The sequence below is a fragment of the Monodelphis domestica genome, chromosome 2 (assembly GCF_027887165.1).
Source record: "Monodelphis domestica isolate mMonDom1 chromosome 2, mMonDom1.pri, whole genome shotgun sequence".
Lineage (NCBI taxonomy): Eukaryota > Metazoa > Chordata > Mammalia > Didelphimorphia > Didelphidae > Monodelphis > Monodelphis domestica.
Window position 1 is genome coordinate 119,125,246 of NC_077228.1, and position 27,574 is coordinate 119,152,819.

Consider the following 27,574-nt stretch of genomic DNA (forward strand, 5'->3'; position numbering starts at 1 on the left):
ATAATATGATTCTTGTAACCAAGGAATAATGTTCTAAATTGACTAAATTAATTTATTAAAAATAAAGAATGGGTAGCCTGGTTATATGGCAAGAATAAAGGACAACACTAATATTGTTATTTTCCAAATACTAAAAGAATCAGAATAGGAGGAAGGCTTCTGAGGGCCTTGAGTGAACTCTCTTTGGAACATTTACTGAAAAGGCACATGACCAAATAAGATGAGAAGGTATTGTGATGTGAACCTATAGAGAAAAGTTCACAATGCCAAAGTCAATGATTAACTTGTGTATCTAAGTCAACCCTAATGATGGTAGGTTAGAAGTCTTTTTTTTTTATGTAGGATGCAGCATGACATTAGCAATGATTCTGTGTATCACTTAACAACAGTTCTTGATTAATTTCGCCCTAAAAATGCACATTTTCCTTAAGATGCTCAGCTTCCCACTGTTAGATTTTTGCCCTGATTTTATGTCTAAATACATTGAACATATTTCATCTTTTTTAACAATTGTCCTCAGCTAATGAATAGAAGTCAACTTAATTTTAAGGCATTCTCTATTTGATTGTAAGCTCCCTGAGGGCAAAGAGGATGTCTTTTGTGATCTTTATAACTCCATACAGAGGACCTTAATACTTACATGAGAGTCTGTAGTCCAGATTAAATATCTGGTTGCTGGTTGGAATTGTGAGTTATCTCACAGAATTCTTCAATAAGTCTATTAACATAATGACTTGAGTATCTATTGGGGTATTCATCACTATAGTTCATTAGTTATTTCAAGTACCACCTTCGGTATAAAGCCTACACTGTTCTCCCACACCTTCCCTCCTTATTAAAAGAGTTCTCCTTCTTCAAATATTCCTAGAGCACTTTATCTGGATCTCAATTTATTTTTGTCCCTTTTGCTGTCTACCTTATAATATACTAATCTTTGCACATTTTTGTTTACCTTCCAACTTCACCCTCACATACATTTGTAATGTCCTTGCAGACACTATAATTTTTTTAATTGTTATATCATTAATATCAATCACCAGTGTCTTTTACATTGTGGACATTTAAATGTATTTTTTGAATTTATTGTTCACAATTTTGAATTTTAAATACATAGGACAGAAAATATGTTCTTTTTTTAAAAAAAAAGAATAAAACTACATACAAAAAAAGAATAAGTACAAAAAAAATCTATGCATATATGTTAAGGGACAGAAATGTAATGGATATGGGACAGTGAGGAGGCATGGAGGATAGGTGCCAGGCGTGGAGTTGGGAGGACCTGGATTCAAATTTGACCTCAGATACTTCCTAGTGGTGCAATCTTGGGCAACTCATTTAACCCTGTTTGCCTAGCCCTGGTCTTTCTGTCTTAGAGTTGTAAAAAAAAAAAAGGTAACAGAAAATTTCTGCTCTTAGATAATAGAGCTAATAGGGACCTCAGAGTTTTTCTAGTCCTCCCCCCTTTTACAGATGAGCAAAGTAAGCCCAGAGAACTTAAGTAATTCATTCACCATCAAACAGGTAATAAGTGATATAGCTAGAATTAGAAAACAAACTCTCTGGCTCCATATTCAGCATTCTTTGCGTGGAACTAAAGTAATATCAATATCTTGTAGGGAAAGGTGAGTTTGGAACATTTTTTTAAAAGAAAGAGAAATGGTTCAAGGAGAATTCATTCTTAGATCACATAAGATGACAGAATTTAAATTAGAATGGACTTTTCATCTACTCTACCTCCCTCAATGAGGATACTGAGACACAGAAAGTTTAAGTGGTTTGCCCCAAGATCATATACAAAAGTTAATGGAAAACTTGGATTTGAACCTAGGTCTGTGGATTCTAAATTTAGTTGTTTTTATTTTTCCAACTTAACTAAGTATTCATGGTCCCACTCAGTGAGAAGGATAATGAATACCAAGGAGCTCTACTTCATTTCTTTTACTCTTCCATGACATTACCTAAAGAAAATCCTATAGTTTCTCTTGGGTACAGAAGACATTTTACCTCTGGGGCAGGAGAACCTCTTTCCTTATGGAGTGCAAAGAAGTATAACTTCAACATCCTTTAAATGCCACTTTTAATAACTGAAAAGCGGCAGACTGTAGGTGTCAGCAGATGTCAAATCATTTTGCCTAAACTGGTCCCTAAAACAACCTTGAAAATGACAGAAAAGTTCATGCTACTTTGGACTGTATAAATCTATCTTGTTTCTGGGGAATTTCCTTTCCTTCTTTAAGTCATACCCCTGTTTAGAAAACATTAACTTGTATATCTGACTCGGTCCCACCAAAACAGTTAAAATATCCACTTTAAAAGTCCAGGAAGCAGTGGGGGTTGGGGAAATGGGCTGCCTTTCTAAATGGGCTTGCTTTTTTTCAAAACAGGAAGTAGCATTTGGCCAACTTCATAATGTATCACCAAAGAACATTTATTAAATTACTAATTATGTAATATGACTGGGTTGGAGTGGTTGGAAGCATTTTTTGAGAAAGGGTAGGGTAGAAAGAGAAACATAACAACTGATATTTATATAGCACTTTTATAGTTTATTGATATGGGTAATATAGGTATAATTATCCTGATTTTACAGATAAGGACACTCAGAGGAGAATTATCCTATTAGGAATGAAGTTAAGTCCATCAAAGTGGGATTTAAAGCTAGAGCTTCCTTAATCCCACATTAGCACATTATCTCCCATGCTTTCTAGGATGGAAAAAGGAAGAGAGAAAAAGTAGGAACCAGATTCTTTATCCATCCCTCACATTTCTCAGTTCCACTCTTCATGTTTACTAATGGTATATAGAGACTGGGATAGCCTATTTCCTTGAAGTCCAGCAGTAGTTTGTTTTCTGAGTAATCAGTTGTTGTCCAGGAATAACTACTGAGTTAGCTCATGAGTCACATCATAGTGTATTGGAATACTGAATTTTTAGGGCTAAAAGGAAGTGTTGGCACTATTTAGTCCAACCCTCTCATTTTACAGATAAGGAAATTAAGATCCTGAGAGATTGTGATTTGACCAAGGTCACACAAACAGGTCTCATTTCTATTCCCATTGCCCTTTCCACTTTCACCACTCATAGCATTGCAGAAATGAAGGAATAGCCTTAGAACAAGAGCTGAAATTGTACTAGCCTGGAACTAAAGAACATTTGCATGCTCTGTCTTCTCACTGTAGCTTTAAGACCAACTGGCCTAAGCAGGGATCAAACTTGTGACTTTGGACTGTGTAAATGTGTTGCAAGATAAGGACAGGTACTCATTGTTTACTAGAGAGCCCAGAATGAGATATTTGCATTATTTGTTCAGAAAAACAGACAGGCTGAAGGAAAGTTTGCTACTTCATTTTCAATTAGGCAGGAATGGCTTCCTGGAGGAGGTGGAATTTCCAAAGGTCTTTAAACATATGTGTGAATGGAAGGAAGGAAACTGTCCTGGAATAAGCAGCCTAGGATACCAGGGGGAGGGCTGACTGATTGTAAAATAACTTTGCGGATGTAGGTGTCACTTTCTAAAGATGGGTGTGACTGGAAATAATGACAGTTGGAGGGGATATGTGAAGAAAGGGAATCAACCAGGAGTCCTGGGAGTATCCTAGGGCTATGGTTTTATATTTTCCTTCTTGACCTTTGTTCTCACTTTAAGGAAACAACTCTGCCTTCTTTACTTCCTACCATCAACTCCTTTCTGGCCTTCATTGTAATCTCAAACTTTCTTTTCCATCTTCCTCTCTAAATGACTCTTAGAAAAGGATAATTTCCTTTTCCTAAATAGATTTCTTCTTTCCAATTTTCGATCCACTGTGAGGCTCAAAAGCACACAAAACTGGAGCAAGACCAGTGGAGCCACAAATCAAAATCAAAAGTGCCAAAGTAAGGCATTTAGGGATAAAGGTTTGAGAAAAGGCAAGCAAGAAGGTAGGGCAGATCCCAACTAGAATGGGTAGCTATGAAACTAGTGATGTCATGAGGAGATCTGGGTTTGAATCTCAGCATTGCTATCTTTACCTTTGCTGTGTGATGGCAAACAATTTATTTTACCCTTTTGTGCCTCCTTCCTAATCAGTAGGATGGGAATACTCATATCTGTGCTACTTTCATTTTGGGGTTATTGTGAGAATCAAAATGAGATAATGCAAGTAGATGATGTTGTAACTGTAGAGACCATTAAAAAGTCAATTATTATTATACAACTACAGGGTGAGGCAAGACTTGTGCCACAGAAAACAGTCACACACCACAAACTGGAACCACAGGTCACAGCAAGAAAGAGGAAAGAAGAGACAAATATTGCCAGAGGCAAAGAGGTCTTGAGGATCTGAGGTATCAAACATGCACTAAGTAAGAAACTTTATATGCCTGTCATAGAAGTTAATAACTGGTCCTCCCAGGAGGGACCAGCAACAACTTGCCTGGCTGAAGTTTCTATAGGACAGCAATTCAACCTTCTCTGGTATATTCTAATACCACATAGTTAAAAATTTTTAATGAAATTTTATTTCTTTTCAATTACATATAGAAACAATTTTTGACAATTTCTTTTTTGACATTTTGTGATTCAGATTCTCCTCCTCTTTCTTCACCCCACCAGATGGTAAATAGTCTAAAATAAGTTATACACCAGTGTTTTCATGTAATATGTATTTCCATATTCCCCATGTCATGAATGAAGACATATATCACACATACAATAAAAATCTCATGAAGGAAATACAGTGAAGAATGGTATGTTTTGATCTGCAATCAGATTCCAATACTTCTTTTTTTGGCTATGGATAGTGTACTCCCTTAGGGTTATTTTGGAACCTTGTTTTGCTAATAATTTGGTCCTTCATATCTAGGTAAGTCAGTGAATACAGTGTTTGGTCTGGAGTCAGAAAGGCCCAAGTACAAATCCAGCCTCAGACACTTCTTAGCTGTGTGATCCTGGTCAAGTCACTTAACCTCTAATTGTTTGACAAAAGGATCCATTGAAAAAGGAAATAGCAAATTGCAACAGTATCCTTGCCATGAAAACACTATAGATGGCTATGGTCCATCGGGTCATGAAGAGTCAGACATGACTAAATGACTGCCAACAGAGGTTATACAATGAAAATGTGTTTTTTGGGGGGCAGCTATGTGGCTCAGTAGATAGAGAGCCAGGCCTGGAGTAGGGAGGACTTTACTTCAACTCAGACAGTTTCTAGTTGTGTGACCCTGGGCAAGTCACTTAATCCCAATTAACTAGTCTTTACCATTCTTCTGCCTTAGAACTGATTCACAGTTCTAAGATGGACAGCAAAGGTTATTTTCTTAAGTTTTGTTTTTTTGGGGGGAGGGGGCAGGGCAGGCTAATTTGGTAGTGGTGTGCAAGATGAATTATGCAGATTAAGATAGGAGGTAAGGATCCTTTTACTAGACTATGTCTGTCATAAGAGGCAAGGGAAGATAACACATTCAACAGAGAGAGAGACACATCAAGGACAAACATGGACAAGTACAAACACAAATGGATTAAGAAGGATAGCCACCCCAGGGAGGAATAAGCTTCAGAAAGTATGATTCTGTCCTCCCTTCTCCATCTTAATAGGGGAGAGAATGCTGGCTATGTATCCTAGAAAGGGATTCCATTTTTTCCCACTCAAATACTTCCTCCATCCATCATGCTTTTGCCACCTTTATCCCCTATTCCTCTCCTAATCTATTTGTTCTGCATTCCTGCTTGTCTTGCTATCTCTACTTAAAAAAAAAAAAAACTGCACTCATTCATAATGTGACCTTCATTCTGTTTGACTTTGGTGCTGGGGAAACTTCTCATTCTAAAATCAAATAATCAATTGTCTCCTAGCCAAACCAAATTGCCTTTTCTTTCTAATTATTATTATTTTTACTGACATTGATACTGACAGATAATTTTTTTCCTCTTCTATGCTTCCTTCCTTCATTTCTAGGCATCTGTAGATTTTTTATTTTCCTTGTTTTCATTTTCACAACCCATCTGTTCCTTTAGCTTTTTCTGTATAAGTATTTCATTCTCCCTTTCCCTGTGGGTGGGCATCTCTCAGGGCTCTGTTCCCAGACCCTTTCCTACAGCATAACTATTTCTCAAGGATTCTTCCTTTTCTTCAGTGTGATAGTATGATCTATTTGTCTTCTGTATAAAAAACTATAAAATAGACTTTTATAGACACAAATAACTTTCTTTCTGATTAGGCATTTCTAAGCTTTTCAACCTGCTTTCCCCACTCAAATGTCTAATTGTCATCTCAACCATACCATTTCCAAGGTGCAGATTGTCCACATTGACCATTATCCTGTTCTCAAATTTTTCTTTTTTGTTTCAGTGTGTGAAATTCATTACTCTTTAGTCAAGTTTAGACAACTTCAGAAAGCAATCAGGCACTCATTAGTATATTTATAAGAGTAATCTGTTAGTAAAACAATTTTTTTTGAGAACCAAGTAGTATGAAAGGCATCATCAAGTAAGAACTGATATAGCCAGGAAAGTGAGTCAATCAATAAGAATTTATTAAGCCTTACTATATGCCTTAGTACAGCAATATCTTAAGTGCTAGAAATTCAAAGACAGGTAAAAGTCAGTCCCAGGTCTCAAGGAGCTCATAGACTAAAGATGGAGAAGATATGCAAACAACCATGTAAAAAATAGACTACAGGTGGGATAAATGGGAAATAAATAGCAGAGAAAAGATACTAGAATTAAGAAAGATTTTTAGGGGGCAGCCAAGTGGCTCAGTGGGCAGAGATACAGGACTAGACTTCAAGGTTGATATCTGATCTATATTTTCTATCTGTGTGACTCAGGGCAAATTACTTAACCCTCATTGCCTAGCCCTTACTGCCCTTCTGCTTTAGAACAAATATATAGTATTTATTCTGAAATGGAAGGCAAGGGGAAGAAAGGAAGAAAGGAAGAAAGGAAGAAAGGAAGAAAGGAAGAAAGAAAGAAAGAAAGAAAGAAAGAAAGAAAGAAAGAAAGAAAGAAAGAAAGAAAGAAAGAAAGAAAGAAAGAAAGAAAGAAAGAAAGAAAGAAAGAAAGAAAGAAAGAAAGAAAGAAAGAAAGAAAGAAAGAAAGAAAGAAAGAAAGAGAGAGGAGGAAGGAAGAAAGAGGAGGAAGGAAGGAAGGAAGGAAGGAAGGAAGGAAGGAAGGAAGGAAGGAAGGAAGGAAGGAAGGAAGGAAGGAAGGAAGGAAGGAAGGAAAGAAGATTGGGAAAGGTTGCCTTTAAAAGGTAAGATTTAAATTTCTTATAAGTTTTTAGAAAGATTAGAATTATATGTTTTAAAATAAGTCTTTATAAGTTTTACTTCTGTTTCTTATCTCATCATAGTTATCCCAAGTATTCTTCCTTCTCTCTCCTCCCAGAAAGCCATCTCATATAACAAATAATAATTTTTAAGGAAGGAAAAACTCATATTTCATCTCATATTTTACTGAGTCCTATTTGATCATTATAATTGCAATATATTCACTTTTGGCTTTTTTGGTGTGTACTTATCCTTTACAATTACATTGTTAATGTTACTAAGTATATTAGTTTCTTTTCTATACTTACTCTCCTACTCACTAGTTCCCATAGTTCCTATGCATCTCTATTCATCACACTGATCATTTCTTACAGCATAGTAATATTTAAATATATTCATGTACTACAATTTCTTTGACCATTCCCCAATTGATGAGTATCTACTTTGTTTCCTTTTATATAAACATATATGTACATAAACATATATATGTTTATATATAACATAAGGTTATATATATAACTTTATATGTACATATACATATATATGTTTATATATAACAAAAAGTGCTGCTATAAATATTTTGGTGTATGTGGAAACTTTTTTCTTATTAATGGCTTCCTTAGGGTATAAGCCCAGCAATAGTATCTCCAGGTCAAAAGGCATAGACATTTTAGTCACCTTATTTGTATAATTCCAAATTGCTTTCCAAGATAGTTGCACTATTTTGTAGCACTATCAATAATGTATTTGTGTGCCTCTTATTTCACAACCCTTCCAACATTGAATATTGCCATTTTTGTCATTTTTGGCAACTTTCAGGATATAAGGTGAAACTTTTATTTTGTTTTGATTTTCCTTTTTCTTTTTAGTAATTTGGAGCCCTTTTCTTTAATAGTTGTGAATACTTTGCAATTCTTGAACTATTTGTTTACATCCTTTGACTACTAATCTATTGGGGAATGGCTATTGTTCATATCTGTGTATATGTTTATCAGCTTATATATTATACCTATATATGTATTATAAGGGATAATTTTAGCTTTGTGACCTAAACTATATTAATTATTGGTTGCCATGGGATATCCCAAATAAAATACCCAAGTCAGCTGGAAATTTATGGTGATTTTAATTAATATAAAGGAAAGAAATTAAGAAGAAGGGAGAGGGAAAAGGTGTAGGATTTCTCCTGCCTGGCCTGTGCCATGAGGTAGATTAGAGGCTTCTAGGAAGATAAAGTTTGGAGAGTTAAGAAGGAAGGAATCAGCCTGAACTCCAAGAGGGCTCAGCTAAGATGCCTGAACCTGGATTAGCTAAAGGGCAAACTCACCACCAAAACCCAGACAAAGAGCTTCCACCACAACAAGATGTCAGAATGTTTAGCATACTGCCAGCCAGAGCCACATTTCTGGGGAAAGAGAGAGAGCCATGAGAGGAAGTGATGTGAAATATATAGACGATTTTATATCACTTTCCTGCATCTCATCTGTATCAATGGTAGCTTAAGCTTGACTTGGGACAGCCCAGGGATCTGTCAGCTATTTTTGATTTGTCATTTTTCTCTATCAAAGGCCATCCTCCTTTATACTTAATCCTTAAGTATGGTTATAGACATTCCTGTTTTTGTTAGACAAAGTAGGGTGGAGTGATGTAAAGTTCCCAATACATCCCTGATTTTGTTAGACTAAGTATCTTCATTGTTACAATCAGGAGATAGCTAAATCCAATCTTCACAGTATACAGATATAGATGTACATACCCCAAACCCTTATCAGAAAATTTTGATATAAAGATTTCTTTCCCACTCAATCCATTCCCTTATCCTAAGTGCATAATTCCCCCCCCCCCCCATGTAATAGGGAAGTTTGGAATGGAGAAAGGTTTAAGGGAAAGATAATGGATTCAGCTTTGAACATTTTGAGTTTTAGGACATCTACTGGATGTGCGTTTAAAACAGCTAATAAGCAGTTAGAAATGTAAGGTGAAAGGCAGATGGAAAAGGTAGGATGAGGGCAGCTAGGTAGCTCAATGGTTTGAGAGGCAGATCCAGACAGACTGGAGGTACTGGGTTCAAATCTGGCCTCCAACACTTCCTAGCTGTGTGACACTGGGTAAGTCACTTAACCCCCATTGCCTAGCCCTTACCACTCTTCTTCCTTGGAGCCAATACACAGTATTGATTCCAAGATGGAAGATAAGAGTTAAAAAAGAAAGAAAGAAAAGGTATGACTAAATAAGAAGGTTTGAGAATCATCAGTGTAGAGATGATAACTGAATTCATGGGTGTTGATGAAATCACCATAGATAAAAAGGACCCAGTTTAGAGCCCTATATGACATTCAAGGTTAGTGAGCATGATCAGGACAAATAAAAAGGAGACTGAGAAGGAGTGGTCAGAAAGGTAAGAAGAGAACCAGGCAAGAATGTTATTAATTCATTTTAGTGTTGTCCAACTCTTCATAACCCTATTTGGGGCTCTTTTAGCAAAGATACTGGAATGATTTGCCATTTCCTTCTCCCCCACTTTTTTTTTTACAGATGAGCAAACTAAGGCAAACAGTGTTAAGTGACTTTTCTGGTGTCACACAGCCAGTAAGTGGCTAAAGGCATATTTGAACCTAGGAAGATGAGTCTTCTTGACTTCAGGCCTGGCACTCTATCCACTGGCCACCTAGTTCTCTTCAAGTAAATTTAGAGAGAAAATTAAGATAGTGGAGAAGAGATCTATGCCTGTGAAACTGACTTCTATTCCTGGTCGAATTATAGAATGTGTTAATAGAAGGATGATTATTAGTACATACCTAGAACCAGGATCACCAAAAGGTAGTATATAGTCTCAAAGAGGGAATGAAATGGTGAAATAGATAAAGCACTATACCCAGAATCAGGACAACATGAGTTCTAATCCAACCTCAGAAACTTTCTAGTTATATGACCCTGGGTAAGTGGCTTCACCCCATATGACTCAGTTTTCTCCCAAAGTTGTTAGGATTATATGAGATAATATTTATAGAGTGTTTTGTAAACCTTAAAGTGCTACATAAATGTTAGCCATTTTTATTATCAAGAACAGGTCATGCTAGACTAGTCTCACATCCTTTTCTGACAGTTAGACTGAGCAGAGGAATGCTATAGTTACAATAAGAAGATGGTACAGTGGATAGAGTGCCAGGCCTCGAGTCAAGAAGACTCATCTTCCTGAGTTCAAATATGGCCTCAGACACTTACTAGCTTGACTCTGTGTAAGTCTCTTAATATTGTTTGTCTCCACTTCCTCATTTGTAAAATAAGCTGGAGAAGGAAATGGCAAACCACTCTAGCATCTTTGCCAAGAAAGTCCCAAATGGGGTCAGGAAGAGTTAAATAACACTTAAATTACTGAATAATAAATAGATATGTGATTCTGAGATATAGGCACATTGGATCACATTGCTTTCCTTAATTTTAGCAAGTATTCAACAAGGTCTCTCATGACATTCTTATGTACAAGATGAAAAGATATGGGATTATCAGAAGCAGAACTACAATTTTAATGCAGTTAAGTGGATTCTGAGCTGGATCTGGACCCAAAGCATGGTCATTAATGGGAAAATGTCACCTTGAGAGGAAGTCTCTAGTGGAGTACCCAAGGATATATCCTTGGCCCTATGCTATTTCATATTTTTATCAATGACTTGGATGAAATCATAGTTTTGGTTATCAAATTTCCAGGTGACACAATGTCAAACAAGTTACTGAACATATTAGATGAGTGAGTCAGGATGCAAAATGATTTCCATAGGCTAGAATAACTGGGCCAACCCTAAAAAAGATTAATTTTAATAGAGAAAACATAAATATTACACTTGGGTTCAAAATATCAATATCATAGAGAGAAAGAGGAAGAGGTAGGTAGGCAGTAGTTTATCTGAAGAAGATCTGAGGGTTTTAGTGAATTGAAAACTCAATATAAAGTCAGCAGTGTGATATGGTCCCATAAAAACTAATGTAATCTCGCACTGCATTAAGAGGAATTGAGTATTCAGAATTAGAGGTGGTGACAGTTCCATTGTACTCTGTCCTGGTAAGACTATACCTGGAATGTTGTATTCGGGTTTTGGACATTTTAGGAAGGGTATGTTTAAGCTTAAAGCAACTAGGCAACTAGGATGATAAAAGGTCACAAAACTGGGCTGTATGAATGTTAGATGAAAGAAATGGATATATTAAGTCTATAGAAAAGACATAGGATGATCTTAAATCTCTCTTATCAAATGTTTGAAAGGCTACTGCATGAGAGATTTGATTATTTCTGCTTGGTTCTATACCCCTGTACTAGGAACAATGAATAGAAGTTACAAAGAGGCAAATTTAAGCTTAATGTAAGGGAAAACTTCCTAAGAAGGCAGCTAGTGAACAGTGGAATGGCTGCTTTATGTGGTTGTGACTTTTCTCTTACCATAGGTTAAAGGAAAAGATAGATGAATGCTGAACATGTATGTTGTTAAAAGGAACCTTGTTCAGGTATGGTTTGGGTTTTATGACCTCTGAGGTCCCTTCCAACTAGGAGATTCTGAAATTTATGCATCCATCTAAGAATAATGATATGACTGGTCAATGAGGGCCCAGTGCTTAGAGAAACAAATAAATATAGTCAAAGAAAATTCCCTTAATGGCTATTTCCTATATCTATATATTTGTTTATCTATGTATCTGTCTATTCATCTATGTATCTATCTATCTATAAACATAGATATAAATACATACATAGATATATATTATTTACAAATCTATATCTCATTCTGCATTTTGAGTCTATCACCTCTGTCGGGAGGACAACATTCTTCATCATCAGTCTATAGGGAATCAGAATTTATCTTCTTAAGCCTTTAAAGGTTATTCAGTTTTACAATGTTGATGTTAACAGTGTAAGTTGTTCTCCCAGTTCCTTCCTTAGATATTCATACATATGGATCAACTAGAAAACCTCCATATAAGAACCAATAATGAAATAGGAAAGGGTCACTTGATAAGTTCAAAGTTCAAAGATGGTTTTATCCCATGGGAAAGGGTCCCAATCCCAGGAAATTCGGAGAGAAAGCACCAAATAGCTCCACAAACTCACTCATACATGCAAATATTTAATACTTGAGACTATGTGAAGTAAAGAATCCCCTCCCCATCTGTATCTTCATCTCTGCTTTAAACTGTAGACAGTCTATTCAATTCAGTGAGGGGGGGTTGGGGTCAATACTTTTTAGCATTTACTACACTCCTTGGTATATAGTTAAGAAGGTACTTAGCTAATTTCATGAAGTTCTGATAATACTCTGTGTAGATCAAAATGAGAATACCAAAAAGCATGCAAATATGCCCATAATTGACAATATATTGTCTTAGCTCTGTCATGCTTTTAAGCTCTCCCGAAATGCTCCTTTCACCTATCCCTCTTCTGCTCACATTTCTATTTAAAGATCACTTGCCACCTTTTCCAGGAAGCATACCCTGGCCACCTTTACAGAAAATGTCATCTCCCTTCTCTGAACTCCTTGAGATCATATTGTCTAAACCATTTCTCAATCATATCATCTATTAGTTCACTTTCATAATTATCTTTTCCTGTGTATATATCTTACAGTGATATTGTAAGCTCCTAGAGGGCCAGGCCTATATTCTTTGTATCTCAGATGAGATCTAGCATAGTGCCTAACATAGCATACTCCTTGAATATTGCAGGCGCTCAATAAGTATTTGTTGACATTTATCTGAATTGCTTGAGTTCTCTTCCTATAATTCCATCATTTGTCCTCTGAAGTGCATTCCTTCTTTGTGTCCCACTTGATTACACTTACATTCTTCAATAAACTATAATTACTTTCAAGCATCAGACCCAAATAAACAACATTATGGGATTCATGTTGCTGATTAGGAAAGGTCTTGGTCCCATTTCCAGTCCCATTAAAAAAGAAAACAAAACTGAAGAAGGTAGCAGAAAAAAGGGAATGGAGAGAACATCTGTCTCCCACATTGACCTTTATGAAAGTTTAATGGGTAGCACCAGAACTGAGAGTGCAAATCAAGGAACCATTTCTAAAAATGAAATGGATTATCATGAAAATACTCCAAGACAGACTAAAGAGGCAATATAGAATTATAGGACTCACAAAGAGACCTCAGTTAAAAAAAAAAATATCCCTCTATTCTGGTAGGTGAATAAAAACATTTTGTATGTAAAAGAACTACCAGGGGACATTTGTGGAAGCACATAGTAGTTCCTTTCCATGAAATCATCCCTTCATGTTAGGAATATTCTTCAAATATCCCTACACTGCCCCTTAATGACTCCATTATAGACTTGTGAATCTCCAAAAGCACAGAGTATTGTACATAGTAGGTGAACACAGTTGAATCAAATATATGAACGTTTTCCTCATCAAGGCCAAGTGGTAGTTTTTTCTTTTGCTGTATGCTTTCAGAGAGGGAGATTCCATAACTTTCAATTGTAGCACCTTCAATTGTTTTGTCACCTAATAGGAAAGAAGTTCATTATGTCTAACACAGCAATATTTTCTGCCCATTTCCTCTTGTTTAATATTTCACAGACAAGAAGAATAATTTTATCCTCCCTGTGAAGGATTTTTCACACACTGTACTTAGAGATAGAAATTAAATCACCCCTAAGCTTTTTCCTTTCTATAGCAAAGAAGAAATCCAATTCCTTTAAACTTTTCTCATGTTTTCTAGCTGTTCTCTTAATTTTTTTTCTTTTGGCAGATGGAGGAAAGGAAGACATCAATATGCATATATAAAACAACCATGCATACTAATATAAGAATGAAAGTTCTGGACATGAAAAAATAGTGAAAAATTTAAAATAAAAAAAGTACTGAAAATGTAACCTACAGTACTAGACCTATTTCTTGAGGTTACTAATGCTTCTTGATGAGACAAAAAAAAGAATAAAGGTAGAATGGACTGGTTACAATATTTCAAAGTTGATGTCTATCTGCAAGCCTAGGTTTTTAAAACATCAAAGTGAAAATGAAAGATATATATAAATGAAACATATACACACGCAAATGAAAAACAGACACAAATGTACATTATATGTATGAAACAACTCAGGGCCAACCTTCTGTCTAAAGGTAATAGTAACTTCTCCATGTATAAAACAAGGGTGCTAAAATAACAAATTAGCCATCTGCTACTGGGCAGACAGGAATCAAGTTATTGGGCTTTTTCTTCTCTGGACTCAGTCATTCATTAGCACCATATTTGCTGGACTTAGGGGAGCATAGCCTCCAATGAGATGATTTAGGCTCCTTTTCCTCAGAGTTCTACAAGTTAAGTCTTAGCCACACCACCATAAGACAGTGATGGTGAACCTATGACACGGGTGTCAAAGATGGCACATAGAGAGCACTCTCTGTGGGCACTCAGCCACCTTCCCTGCCACCCCACCCCTGCCAGAGTTTGTTACTAGAAAAGCAAAGGGGCTCAGGTGGAGCTACTCCCTTCCCCTTCTCCATGATGCCTGAAGACATTTTTTCACTTCACCCACCCCTCTGCCCAGCAGCCCAGGGAGAACTCCCTCCCTCCCCAGTGTAGGGTAAGGGGTGGGGTGTGCCTGGCACCCAAATGGAGGAGGGGGATGGCACATGGTCTCTGGGGGGGGGGCGGGACAGGGACTGGCATAGCACTTGCTGTGGAGGGTGGGGCCCAACATTCCACCTTTAAAAAATTTGTCATCACTGCCCTAGGACATTATTTAAAGCTTAGATTGTGGCTCAAATCTAGGTCTCCCCAAAGTGGGGAATGAAAGGTTCTAAATATACAGTATGAGTTAAGTGTGGGACAGGTATTTTATTCCTATGCACAAAAGAAATGCTAAGTATAAAAAGACTCATAATGACTTAAAACAGGATTCTGATTCAGTAACAATTTGTAACTATTGTTAAAAATATGCTGGGAGACTGATACTTAAACCTGAAGAGCAGATAAAGAAGCTTTTGGAACTGCTGACTAGTTATTTACATGTCACCTATTCAAAACAACACCCAGTACATATTTGTGGTAAAATAGGTCCAGTCTGGGCCAAACTTTCCTTGCTACCAGTCAGCTTCTCTCAATAGACCTAGGACTTCAGCCCTTTTGTACTCAAAAAGTCAAATCCAAGCCTAGATAGAGCTACCTGGAGGTTGATGCTTAGTCACCTACTCAAGAAAGAGAACACAATGTGAAAAAGGCAGCTACGGGCCCATTTTCACTTAGTTGAGTCTATGCCCCACATGAGAGCAGGGGTGGGATTAAAAAAGGGAACAAGCATATTAAACCAACTATATGACAGGCACCATACTAAACACTTTATAAATATTGTCTCATTTGATCCTCACAACAATCTAGGCACTATTATTATCCTCATTTTACATTTGAAGAAAGTGAGGCAAATAGTAGGCAAATTGTCTAGGGTCAGTTGTATTTGAGGTCAAATCTGAACTTAGGTCTCTCTTACCATAGGCCCAGTGTCCTATCCACTGTTTCACCCTTTATCTCCTCCCATGAGAGTGTTAAAACAATTAAAACTACCCCACTACATGGGAGAATAGAAGCAAGGAAATGGAACCAAAAGCAGTTTCTTTCAATGAATACAACCCCTGCTGTTGTCATGGGATGAAGAGACAACCACAGGACCATTGAGTGTTCAGCATATGATACCAAAATGAAAGTTCTTCAGTCCTGGGATACTACATAGTGGAAAGCACACCCCAAAGAGCCCATGTGGTCAAATAGAAACAGAAAGAGTATCTCTGAACATGCTCCATGGAATAGCTCTTGTTACACTAGTAATTGCAACTCTTGCCTCTCAGGCGAGATTATGGATCAAATGGAATACTATAAAATGCTTTGTGGCTACAAAATATTATATAAATTTTTATCATTTCCCTATTTTCAATCTGTTGCATATACTGAAATATACTGTATTTGCCAATACAGGCATGCCCTTCCCTCCTTCTACCCCTTCTGTAAGCCTGTTTGTAATCAGAGTCAGATCTGGGGAAAATGTCATGTGCAATGGAGTCAGTGAAATAGAAGTGAAATCACTGTTACAGAAGCAGATATCCTGAAAGTAGATTAAAAAAAAAAAACACAACCCCACTCCCCACCCCTGCCTATGTGGCTGAGTGAGGTGTTGGGGAGAGGTGGAGACTATTTTTCCTTAATGTGCTTATATTACAGGCCAGCACACATACCCACACACACAAACTTCCACATTTTCAGTTTTGTCCAGGGATTATAATTTCCTCTACTGGATAACAACTAATGACCAAATGTTGTCCAGTTGAATACTGATTTTTATCTGGAACATACTCCTTTCTTTTAAAATCATCGCTTCCAAAAATGTTTTCCCTGACTAACTCCAACTCATTCTAGTTTACTCCAATTTTTCCAACTACCCTATCCCAACACTCATAAATGTAGCTTTATACATCTGCAACTAGTTATGTACTGTATTTGTTTATTTTCTGTTGTATAACAACTCAGATTAAGAACAGTGCTTAAAGTTTTACAAAGCAGTTTCCTTGGAATAATCCTGAAGTAGATAGAACAAATATTATTATCCCCATTTATAAATGAGGAAATCAAGATCTGAGTTTTTAGTAACTTGCCTAGGTTTACACAGCTAATAAGTGACAAAAAAGGATTTAAAATTCACCTCTCTTCTGAGTCCAAAAGCAGTCCCCCCTACTGAACCACATTGCCTATCTTTAATTTTTTTTATTCTATTCATGTTTTATAAAAATTCATAGGCTTTTAGAAATAACATTTTAAAAGTCAAAAGGCTCCTTATGAGCATCTAGATTAACCTCCTCATTTGACAACTGAAAAATAAGGTCCAGGGAGGGACTAGAGAGGTTGAGTGATTTGGCCAACAGTTAATGAGTAGCAGAACAGGGACTTGTGATGCCTTGTACAGTACTTTTTGGTGATACAGGGCTGAAATGGAATCAGTAACTTACTACATGCATGACATAGGCAGATAATTTAGTCCCTCTGAGTCTCAATTCTCTTTTCAGTAAAGTGAATTGGTTGGACTAAATGGGTTCTAAGATTCCTTCTTATACTAAATTCATAGCAATGATTTTTTTTTTGTCACCAAAAGACAATAGTACCCTCCAAAAAATCCTAAATGAAAAGATACTAAAAAGGGCACCAAGAATCAGTCATCCCAAGAATTATTGAATATTATGTGCAAGAAATTGAACCACAATGAAGAAAATATGAATATCTTCAGAGACTTCACAATCTATAAGGGAAAATAAGAACTTTATAGATTTTTATGCTATATTGGTTTCTCTACCATTGTAAGTTGAAGCCTATTTTTTCCCATTGAAGTTAGATGTATTTGTGGGAAAGTATGCCCCAAGTTTATGGAGTAAACATTTTATAGCTAATATTTTTACTGTATCATTTTAGTAAGTGCCTTTGGTAAGAGTTTGCTATATCTCTTGGCTTACCACTTATTTAGGGGCTCAGGAATTACATGAGTAGGAATAACCATGTACTGGGTTATCCCTAGAACCCAAGGTAGTGCCTACCTTTTAAGGCTCTAACCCTGGAGGGACAGTATTAAGTTAGGGAGTAGCAGGTGAAAGAACTGAAGCCTTCATGTCTTGTTCATGTCTTCAAGTCTTGTTCAAGGTCTAATAAATAGTAAGTAGCACAACCAAATTTGAATTCAGGCTATATTATTCCAGATCCAGTGCTTCTTCTACCATACTACTACAAGTCTTGATAATACAGCACATTGGTTTTTAACTACTATATGAGAGTGACAGCTAATAAGTGCTATAGAAGGTCATGAAAAGGAGGTACTAGGATAGTGATGGGCAACCTTTTGAGCTTGGTGTGTCAAAATTCACCAAAAAACCAAGCATAACTCAGATGGTGTGTCACTTTGAGAAAAAAAAACCCATTAATTTCACAATATTTATAAATAACAAAAATGTAAAATTGTAATATATAAACCAAAAACTAATTATTTAACTTACCTGCTTAGTGACTTCTTTGTTCATCTGTTGTTTTCTTTTGTTGGTCTTGATATTATTTAACTTGTGTGGGGTGCTATGAACTAGGATAAGTGAGGGAGAGGGGGAATTCTTTAACTAACCTGCCTATTAGTGACTTTTTTGTTGTTGAATTTCATTGGCTAAATCTTCAATTGAAGGTTGGTATTTTGTACATTTCAAGCCCAAGCAAGCGCTACTAAAGTCATCTGTCCATCTTTTTCTTTTGTTAATTTTCATATTATTTAAAGCTGAGAATAAGGTCTCACAAAAGTACATAGAGGGAAAAATTGTGAGTAAAGCCATTTCTATATTTTTCAGGGTGCTAAAAGTGTCTGGTAATTGGTTCCAGGCACTCCTCTGTTGCATGTGAGCTGGAGCCCCGCCCAGTCTTCCACAGGCTTACCCTGGTCAGCCTGCCCTGCCCCTCCCCAGCCTGCTGGTCCAGGGCATTTGTGAGCAGTGGCTGCCAGCATGCCTGCCCATGCAAGCTCCTTCCTCACACTCCTCCTCTCTGCCCTATGGGCCCCCCCACATCCCAGCTCCTTGGCACATGTTGCCTGTCACTAGCCCCCTGCCCCCATGGACAGCATGAGGAGCAGTCCCCCCGCCCCCCATCCACGGGCCTGGGGCATGGCCACAGTCATGGCTGTGGGATGTGGCTCTTGGGGCAGGCCCAAGGCATGCTGAGCCTGCATGCAGCTATGTGTCATAAAAATGGCTACATGTGTCAGTGCTGACATGTGTGTCATAGGTTCACCATCACAGTACTAGGATCATCAGGGAAAGTCTCTGAAGGCAAGCATTTTGCTATCTTATGTGATTATAGAATCACAGATTTAGAGTTGGAAGAGAACTTAGAGGTTGTAGATCAATCCCTTCATTTAACAGATAAAGCTAAAGCTTAGCAAGATTTATCTAAGTCACACAGTAAAGTGACATAACTGGGATTTGGTGTGAGAAGTGAATAAGCATTTATTTATTAAATACCCATTATGTACCAGCCCTGTACGAATCACTTCATAATTATCTCATTTGATCCTCACAACAACCCTGTGTGCAGTTGACTCTTCATGACCCCATTTGGGGTTTTCTTGGCAAAGATAATGGAATGGTTTGACACTTTCCTACAGTTGAGGGGCTGAGGCAAATAGGGTTAAGTGACTTGACCAGGGTTCCACAGTTTTTAAAAGTCTGATCCTAGATTGCAAGATGAGTCTTCCTGATTCCAGGCTCTGTATTCTATTCACTGTACCACCTAGCTGCCTACTCTGGGAGGTAGAACTATTATTACCCCTATTTACATTTGAAGAAACTGAGGCCAAGGTTTGGTGACTTATTGAAGGTTTTTCAATCAGTAAGTGTCTGAAGTTGGATTTAATCTGATCTTTTTTATTTCAGGCCCAACCCTTTTTATCCATTGTTCCACCTTGCTGCCTCTGATTTAAACCCAGGTTCTCTTGCCTTTAGGTCCAGGTCCTGTGATTGGGGAAATAAAAGTATATTCTAGACCAAGGGTTATTAATTTCTTTCCTATCATAATCCTTCTCAGGGTGATTTTAAATGTATAAAATATATAGGATTACAAAGGAAATCAATTATATCAAAATGCAGGTATCAAAACTTTTTTTTTTAAACAACAAAAACAAGTTCACTGACCTCAGGTTAAGAACTACATTAGATAGAAGGAAAATCAAAGTGGGAAAGTCAAGAAAGTATATTTTGGGATAGGTCTCTCCTATCATGGATTCTTAAACTTTTTTTGTGTATGTCATGGACCCCTTTGACACTTTGGTAAATGAAGCTTTTGCAACCCTTCTCAGAAAAAAAAGTGTGTTTTTTTTTAAAACACATAATTGTATTTTTATCAGTTTCAGTTAGAAGTTAGTAAAAATAAAGATGTAATTTTTCCGTTAACAGACCCCCTGAAATCTATTCATATGCCCTCCAGAAAAAGAATCTCTCCTGGGGAATGGTAACCACAAGGACTGGAAAAGTCTTTAGAGGTCTGGCTCTGAAGCCCAGGCTAAAGAGTTTGCAGTCTATTGAAAAGACAGTTTGGAGAAAGTGTGTAGGGAGCAGGAAACAAGGTCAGGCTAAGGGTATATAGCAAGTTCCTGAATAAACAGACCTTTTTTTTTTGTTTGTTTTTAAGTGATTCGGTACACCCCGGTTGGTTAGTTTGCTGGCCTTAAGTTGGGTAAGGCGGGGGGAAGTCTCTTCTCCAGTCCAAGAGAGCGGTCTGGAAGTCAGCTTTGGGGCTTTTTTGGAAAGCTGTGCTTATATTTCAGAACCCAGAACATGTGCTCATAAAGAGCCTGAGGCGGAGTGAGAGGATGGCGGGGGTGGGGGTGAGGAGTTAGGAGTGAAGAGTGGGGAAGGGCGGAGCCTAAATTCCCCGAGACACGTTAAAACTTTGGGGAAGGGATTTTTCTCCAACGCCCGCCCTTAGAATCCCTCCCTTCCCTCCCCTCGCCTTCCCCCAGGATCCCCGTAGGCTGTCAATCAGTGCCCTCTCCTACCCGGACTGGACCGTGACGCTGCCCTTCTGACAGATCACCTGGCGTTCTTTCCTCCCCGCGCTCGTTCCTATGGTTGCTGTCAGTCGCTTCAGCAGCTCATTGGCTAGCGGGCCTGGGAGGTGGTGAGGAGAGTGTCCGGCGCCGTCAGTCTCCCCGCCCCTTTCTAGTTTTCCAGTTCTTTCATTGGCTGTCAGAAAGTTAACAGGCACTTAAGCAATCGCACGCGAGCACACGTGTGCATGTATGAGCGCTTGTGTGTGTGTATGTGTGTTTTGGGGGATGACGGCACCCACCCTCACTCAATCTGGGGTGTTCGTTCCACTGCTATGACGCAGGCAGCGCGCCTCCCTAATTTCATCGATGATTGGCTAAGAGAGATGTCCGTCACACAACAGTCCCACCCTTTCCCCACCTCCCCACCCCACCAAGCCTCCACCTCCACCTCAAACCTCAGTCTCTCCAGAGCTCTTTCAAGTGCAACCCAAGCTCTTTGATTGACGGTTAGGCGTGTCCCGCCCCGCTCCGATAGCTTCGGTTTGCATTGGCGGGTACTGCCTGTCACTTCTGTTTAGTTCACCACCCCTTTATAGGTTCTGTCTTTTAGTGAATCTCTTCCCCTCCCCTCCACCCCCCCCCCCAAGCTTAATTAGCTTCTCGGTTTTCGTCAGTGACACAAGCTCCTCTTCCTCCCTCCTCCCCCGCCGCAGGCCCCTCCCTCCTGCTGGGTGAACTCCTGGCTAGGAGTGCGGGCGCGCACACCCTCCCCAGTATCCTCCACCCTCACAAGTTGTAGCGGTCGCTGCGCTGCGCTGCGGGGGTTGGTCGTGGGCTGTAGACTGGCAGGCGGGCCGGGTGGGGGAGGGGGGTTTGAACTTGGCGGCGCGGAGCCGAGCGCCTGGGAGCTGGGAGTGGTGTGGAGGGTCAGGGACTGCGGGTCCACCTCCTACTCCGGGTATGAGGGGCGGCCACTGACCAGGGGCAAAGAGACACCAAGGGGGTGGGGGGAACATCCCGGCAGCGGCGAGTGGTGGCAACAGCAGTGGCAGCAACAGCTCGGGCCGTGCGGAGCCCCGGGATGGCCGCGGCAGGGGAGCCTCCCGGCAGGAGTACCAAAAGCGGCAGCGGCAATTGAAGCGCTCTCCTGGACGGCTTTCTATATCCTTCCCTCCCCGCACTCCAAGGAACTTCCCTCCAGCTCCGCCCGCCTTCGACGACCGCAGCCCCTAACTTCTCGCAGCCCGGGAGAAGCGCGTGCGGCGCTGGGAGCCTAGCCCGAGATGGGGCTCTGAAGACGTAGTGGGGAGGCGGCCGGCGGGCCAGGGGCAGGAGGAGCGAGAAGAGGAGAAAAAGGAGTGGAGTGCTCCGGAGGCGCGGGAGCTTTTGGTTCCCCTTCTCTGGGAGCTGAAGGTGGGGAGGGTGCGGGCAGCTGGGGGTGACGGGGCCGGGGAGGGGGGGCTTCCGCTCCTCCTTCTCCTCCTGCCGTGACCACCGCCGCCGCCTCCATGCAGCGCCAGCCTGAGCTGCCGGGTTCGGGGGCCGCGATGTCGTCGTCGTCCCCGGCCAGCGCCGCCATCTCAGCCGCGGAGAAAGTGGACGGCTTCACCCGGAAATCGGTGCGCAAGGCGCTGAGGCAGAAGCGCGCGCAGGGCTCGTCGCAGTTCCGCTGTCAGAGCAACCTGCCCGAGCTGCAGCCCTTGCCCCAGCTCAAAGGTAACCGCAGTCCCCGCCGTCGGCCCCTGCTAGGCTCGCCCTTCTCCCTCCCGGGCCAGGGTTGTTATCCATCCCGCCACCCCCAGCTTGCTCTTAGCTTTTGGGGGGCTAGAGGTGTTGGTTGTACCTACAAGGAGGTGCCGAGATGGTGGTGTTTTTGTTTACGAATTTTGTTCCCCCTAATTCCAATCACCGAACCACTCGAAGTATTGAAGGCCTCCTGGAGGAAAAGTTACCCAGGCCTTCCTTTCTCTTTAGCTGGAGTTTGCAACCACCTTGGCAAATCTTGGTTCCCTTCTGCCACCGGGACTCCCTCGATTGCCTGCGGTTTGGCTTTGAACGCAGGTTAAACTTAGGCACACTTCTCCAAAGCTATCCTGCCTCCTTCTTGCTTTAACACCCGCCCAGCTTTCTTCTCATCTTCCGACATTCGCTTTCCTCTGGTCTCACTTTTCTTTACTACTCTAAGCCTTGACTTCTGGGGTAATGACTAGACTGGGAACACATACACAGAACACACAGACGCGCGCGCGCGCACACACACACAAACATACATACATATAGACTGTAGTCTAAGTCACACGCAGGAACACACACCCCACCCCTCGTCAAACACACACACAATCACCCAAACCCACACAACTCAAACTCCCTCTTCTACTGATTACTCCTAGAGGCCATGTTGATGAAGACTGCTAATGTAAACAGCTGTCCTAGTTAGTTGAGTTTTAGGAAATTAAGATGGGTATTACATTTTGAGTGAAATTTTTGACTGGAAAATGCAAAACAAATTCATTTTCCTAACCTGGGGACCATATAGATTTTACAATTCCTTATGGGCTCCGGAGGCAACTGAGGTAAACTGGGAAAGTCAAAATGAAGTGAATACTCTTCAAAGTGCTATGGAATTTTCTCTAGTTGAGTTCGTCCATAGAGTTCTATGGCTTTGTACAGCAATTTAGAATGAGATTCTATCCAAAGCTATGCAGAGGAAATTCGTTCCATTGGATTTTCCTCTAAGTTTATAAGATTTTGATCCCTGGTGTTCTTGGGAAGTACTGTAATTTTCCTTTTTTGTCTCAGAAATACTTTGGATTTGTATGATTTTGATGGGTTTATTGGGTAAGGATGCTTGTCTGAGATTATAAAGTATAATTCCATTTGACAGTTTTAGAGAGCTACTTCATAAAAACTACAAAGATTGACTAGTCACAACAGATGAAATTCAGTAAAATTTTATATTTTTTTAAGGCCTGAAAAATAAAAGATTCACATTAAGTATTTAGCAATGAAAGGTACATAGTGCATATTAAAATATTTTCTCTCTGCTTTGCCACCAATCTAGTCCAGTTCCCAGCTGTGTGAATCTGGATAAGACTGGGTCTCCGGGCCAAAAGCAACCTCAGAGAAAACCTTTACAGTATATATGAAATCCCCAGAATTGTTTCTGCTTCTTAGGATGCCTTTGAATAGCATGTATTTTTTTTAAAAAAGGAAAACTAGACAGGGACTGAAACAGAATCAAACTGAACAGAGGTGGAATTTGTGACGTGATGCATCTATTTATTATCTGCTTTAAGCTTACTTCCTGCTCTGTTAGAAAAATTAATTGGAACCTAGATATTTTGGTCGCTTGAGTTCAAGTCAGTAGTAGCCATTGCCAAGAAATATTTGAGAGTGATGTTTCACATCTTTCCTTTGTTTAGCCTCAATAATCAAAACTGGGATAAAAAAAAAGTTTAATTCTAAGTTATCAATTTAATTTTGTAGTTAGCAAAAAGAACATGAAATAGTTTTCATTTTGCTATATTAAAATCAGTTTAAAGTACAGTATAAATTACTTTAAAACTTTTAAATACTATATTCACTTAACTGCCAAACAAAAAAGAAAAATTGAGAAAAAAAGCTCTTGAGTATCCTGTAAAGTAGGCAATTCTACCTTTAAAACTTTCCCTTTCCCTAGCCTCTTAGTGCTGTTCATACTATCCTAAAAGGTAATTGGAGAAACGTTTGCTTCATTTCATATGATTGGTGCTAGCTTACTGTTCAAGGTCAAACATAAGTGTGTTCTTTTATAATGGCATATAGTTTGAACAAATGGAAAGAGTTATTCATTTAATTTAGTGTTTGGTCTCTTGTGGAGAGGAACAACAAAATTATAATGTTTTAGTAGTAAATCTAACAGTGAATGTAGGTTTCATTCTTGGACCTTTGTTTTTAGTGATCACCTTTTGGAATATAAACATTCATTAGGAAAGTGCTATCTGTTTAATAAAAAGAGCTCATGCAACAAACAACAAAAAAGTTTTCCTTGCCTCTATTTATACCAATAGGGAGGCCTAGATAATTTTAATAGAATTTCTAAACTTCTGGGAAAGCAGATTTTAACCCATTGCTTCATTCAACATTATTTGTGCCTAATTAATAAGAGAAACTAGTAGTATAGCAATAGCAGTTGCCAAACATAATATTTTCCTTCTTGGCAAGTGATATTGTTTTTCTCATTTGGTTAAGATATAGCTCTAATAAACAAAAGAGAGAGAGAGAGAGAGAAGACTATGGTAATATATATATCAGAAACTGCATATTTCTCCATGCTCTTAAATTTTATCCTACTATAAAAGTAAAATAAGTATACATATGCATTCAGAAACTCTGGTGTTTGTACCCACCTGCTCATGTTACAACTCTGTTCACGTAGGCCCAATGCTGGCAGCATGCCAGCTAGCTTTCTCCAGTGTGCCATGTGCAGAGATTACTTAACCAAATAATCCAATCTTTAGTCTATCTCTATAAGAAGCTCATTTTTGTAAAATGATTTCTAAAATGGATTTTGGTGTTTTATGGGGAAAATTTAAATCCTTAGCAAATCTATCATCCTGAAGAGTAACCAAATGTTTAAAAAATAATGTGGGTTTTAAAAAACACTGCCACTTTGAATTTGTATAGCACTTAACTTTTTTTAAAAAAACATATCATCTGTTGTATCACTTGAGCAACCCAATCACTCTAAATAATAAAGTAGAACAAGCTTATTAAACTTTTCAAGGCAGGAATATACAATTTTTTTATTTGAATTTACTTTGGGACAAGGTATAGTTACTGTTTTCCAGGGAGAAATTTCCCTTCTTTTCCCCAACCCAAGAGTAAAGAGCTACTTAAAGTTTTCCAATCTTTATTGCAGACATTATTATCAAGTATTTTGGGAGAATTAGCCTGAGTAGCTATGAAAACATATCAAAAAAATTAATACAGATATTAATAACTTGCTTTAAACCTGGGGTGCTTAACCTTTCCTGTGTCATGGACCTCTTTGGCAGTCTATTGAAACCTGTGGATCCCAACTCAGAATGTTTTTAAATGAATAAATTTCAGTTAGATGCTAGTGAAAATAAAGACATCATTTCTTCCCCATCCCTTGAAATTTATTCCAGGGTCAAATGATTAAGAACCCTTGCTTAAGTAGACTTGCTATTTTAAAACTTGGGTTTTTGCAAAAGATAAGGTAGGAAGTGATTTGCTTTTCACAGTGGGATTTATTTAAATTACAAAAATTTAAAATTTGTCATAACTTATTTGATTAAATGACTCATGTATATAAATTACTTAAGTTTGATTAACTTACTTAACTTACCTAGTACTTCTAAAATATGACGAATCTAAATTGAATTTTTGTAAATCAACATTTGTCAGTACAAATGTCACATTCTTAGATTCTTCTATATAGAAATGAGTAAGGTAAGTCAGCTCATAAAAAATAGAAGCCATACTTATAAACCAAGAAAAAAGCAGATGGACCTTACAAAAAGAATTGTGACAGTGCTTGGAGTATAGTAGACACTGAATAAATTGACTGATAAAAAGAAATTTGAAATTGGAGGTTCACATACCCTGCTGGAGGTAACCTCACCTAACTATCAGTCAATAAGTATATGTTGCACCTCATCTTGAAGAAGTGATCAGATAATTTGCTATAATAATAATTGTATATATTCTTCTTTTTAGAGAAATATATTCCAGAAAATGCATACAGTCTTCCAAGACTGAAATTCTTATCATCTAAAATCTGAAAGATTTTCTTAGAATTTTCTTGGCAAAAGTACAATCTACTCTTCTTCCAACTCTCCCTCCCCCCAAGTTTTATAAAGCCTATGGACCTTAGTTTTATTTCAACTAAATTACTTATTTAAATTGTTGAAGAATAGGAATAATTTTATTTTGTCTATATTCTTTAAAAATGGGTATATAAATGGGTACATGTGTATATATATAAATAAATTCCATCATCTTAGGTACTTTTTCTTGGAGATCTATCATGGCTAGAACATACAGTGGTTTTAATTTCTTAGAATATATATCTAAGAGTTGTTCCTAAATATAGTATCTATTGCTAATCTTCACATACAGACTTTTCTATTTAAGTCTTTCAGCCTTGTATGTCTATTTAGGATCAAATTTCTCTTTTTCCAGTTCATTGCCCTTTTCATTCATTGATGAGAATTATTTTGTAAATGTCTAATTGAATAGAACAAATCACATTAGAAAACAAAAATGTAGAGAAACAGCAGGTTAGTCAGCCTTGGTAGGGGGAGACTTAATTCATCCTAGAAATGTTTCTTTTTATTTTTCTTCCCCTACTCCCCCATAAGCGTTTTACTATCACAGCAGAGAAGTTGCCTTTGAACTTCAGTTTCTTCTTCTGAAGTTTATTGGCCTATTCATCTCCCCCACCCCCACCCATCAATTCTGCAATAGAACCTAATGTAAGGAAATACTATCATTTGGGGATTGAAGTTATTGTTTACTGATAAGATTGACTGTGATTAATTAAGAATAAGTGAAGCTTTTGGAATTATATTTACATTTTTATTGACTTGGAGATTTGACAGAGATCAGTTTCATTAAAAGAACAACTTAAGGCCATATTTTAAATATATTACTCATTGACCTTGGCCTCTTTTGACACTCATGCCATTTTTTCTTGCTTGGTGATCATAGCATATTTTGTTATTTATATTAGTTTTACTATTTCCTCCTAAACTTCTCTTGCTTCAT

The 27,574-nt window shown here is 38.4% G+C and overlaps 1 protein-coding gene and 1 long non-coding RNA gene across 4 annotated transcripts in view; one reads left to right on the plus strand and one right to left on the minus strand.

Annotated features, from left to right (window-relative positions):
- LOC103094235 (uncharacterized) overlaps window positions 1-21,198 on the minus strand; it is a 56,463-nt gene extending 35,265 nt beyond the window's left edge. Inside the window, exon 1 of one of the 2 annotated variants that reach the window (XR_008916206.1) lies at window positions 20,848-21,198. This is a non-coding gene — a long non-coding RNA (uncharacterized LOC103094235). Of the gene's footprint in view, window positions 1-20,809 lie in introns of both variants that reach the window. The other variant, XR_008916207.1, reaches the window with a different exon arrangement.
- A 61-nt stretch (window positions 21,199-21,259) lies between these two features.
- The window catches only part of PPP2R5A (protein phosphatase 2 regulatory subunit B'alpha), an 87,143-nt gene continuing 80,828 nt past the window's right edge, over window positions 21,260-27,574 (plus strand). Inside the window, exons 1-2 of one of the 2 annotated variants that reach the window (XM_056815897.1) lie at window positions 21,260-22,216; window positions 22,318-22,519. In XM_056815897.1, coding sequence (XP_056671875.1) covers window positions 22,351-22,519 — 169 coding nt within the window. In that variant the 5' untranslated portion in view covers window positions 21,260-22,216; window positions 22,318-22,350. Of the gene's footprint in view, window positions 22,520-27,574 lie in introns of both variants that reach the window. The other variant, XM_001366765.5, reaches the window with a different exon arrangement.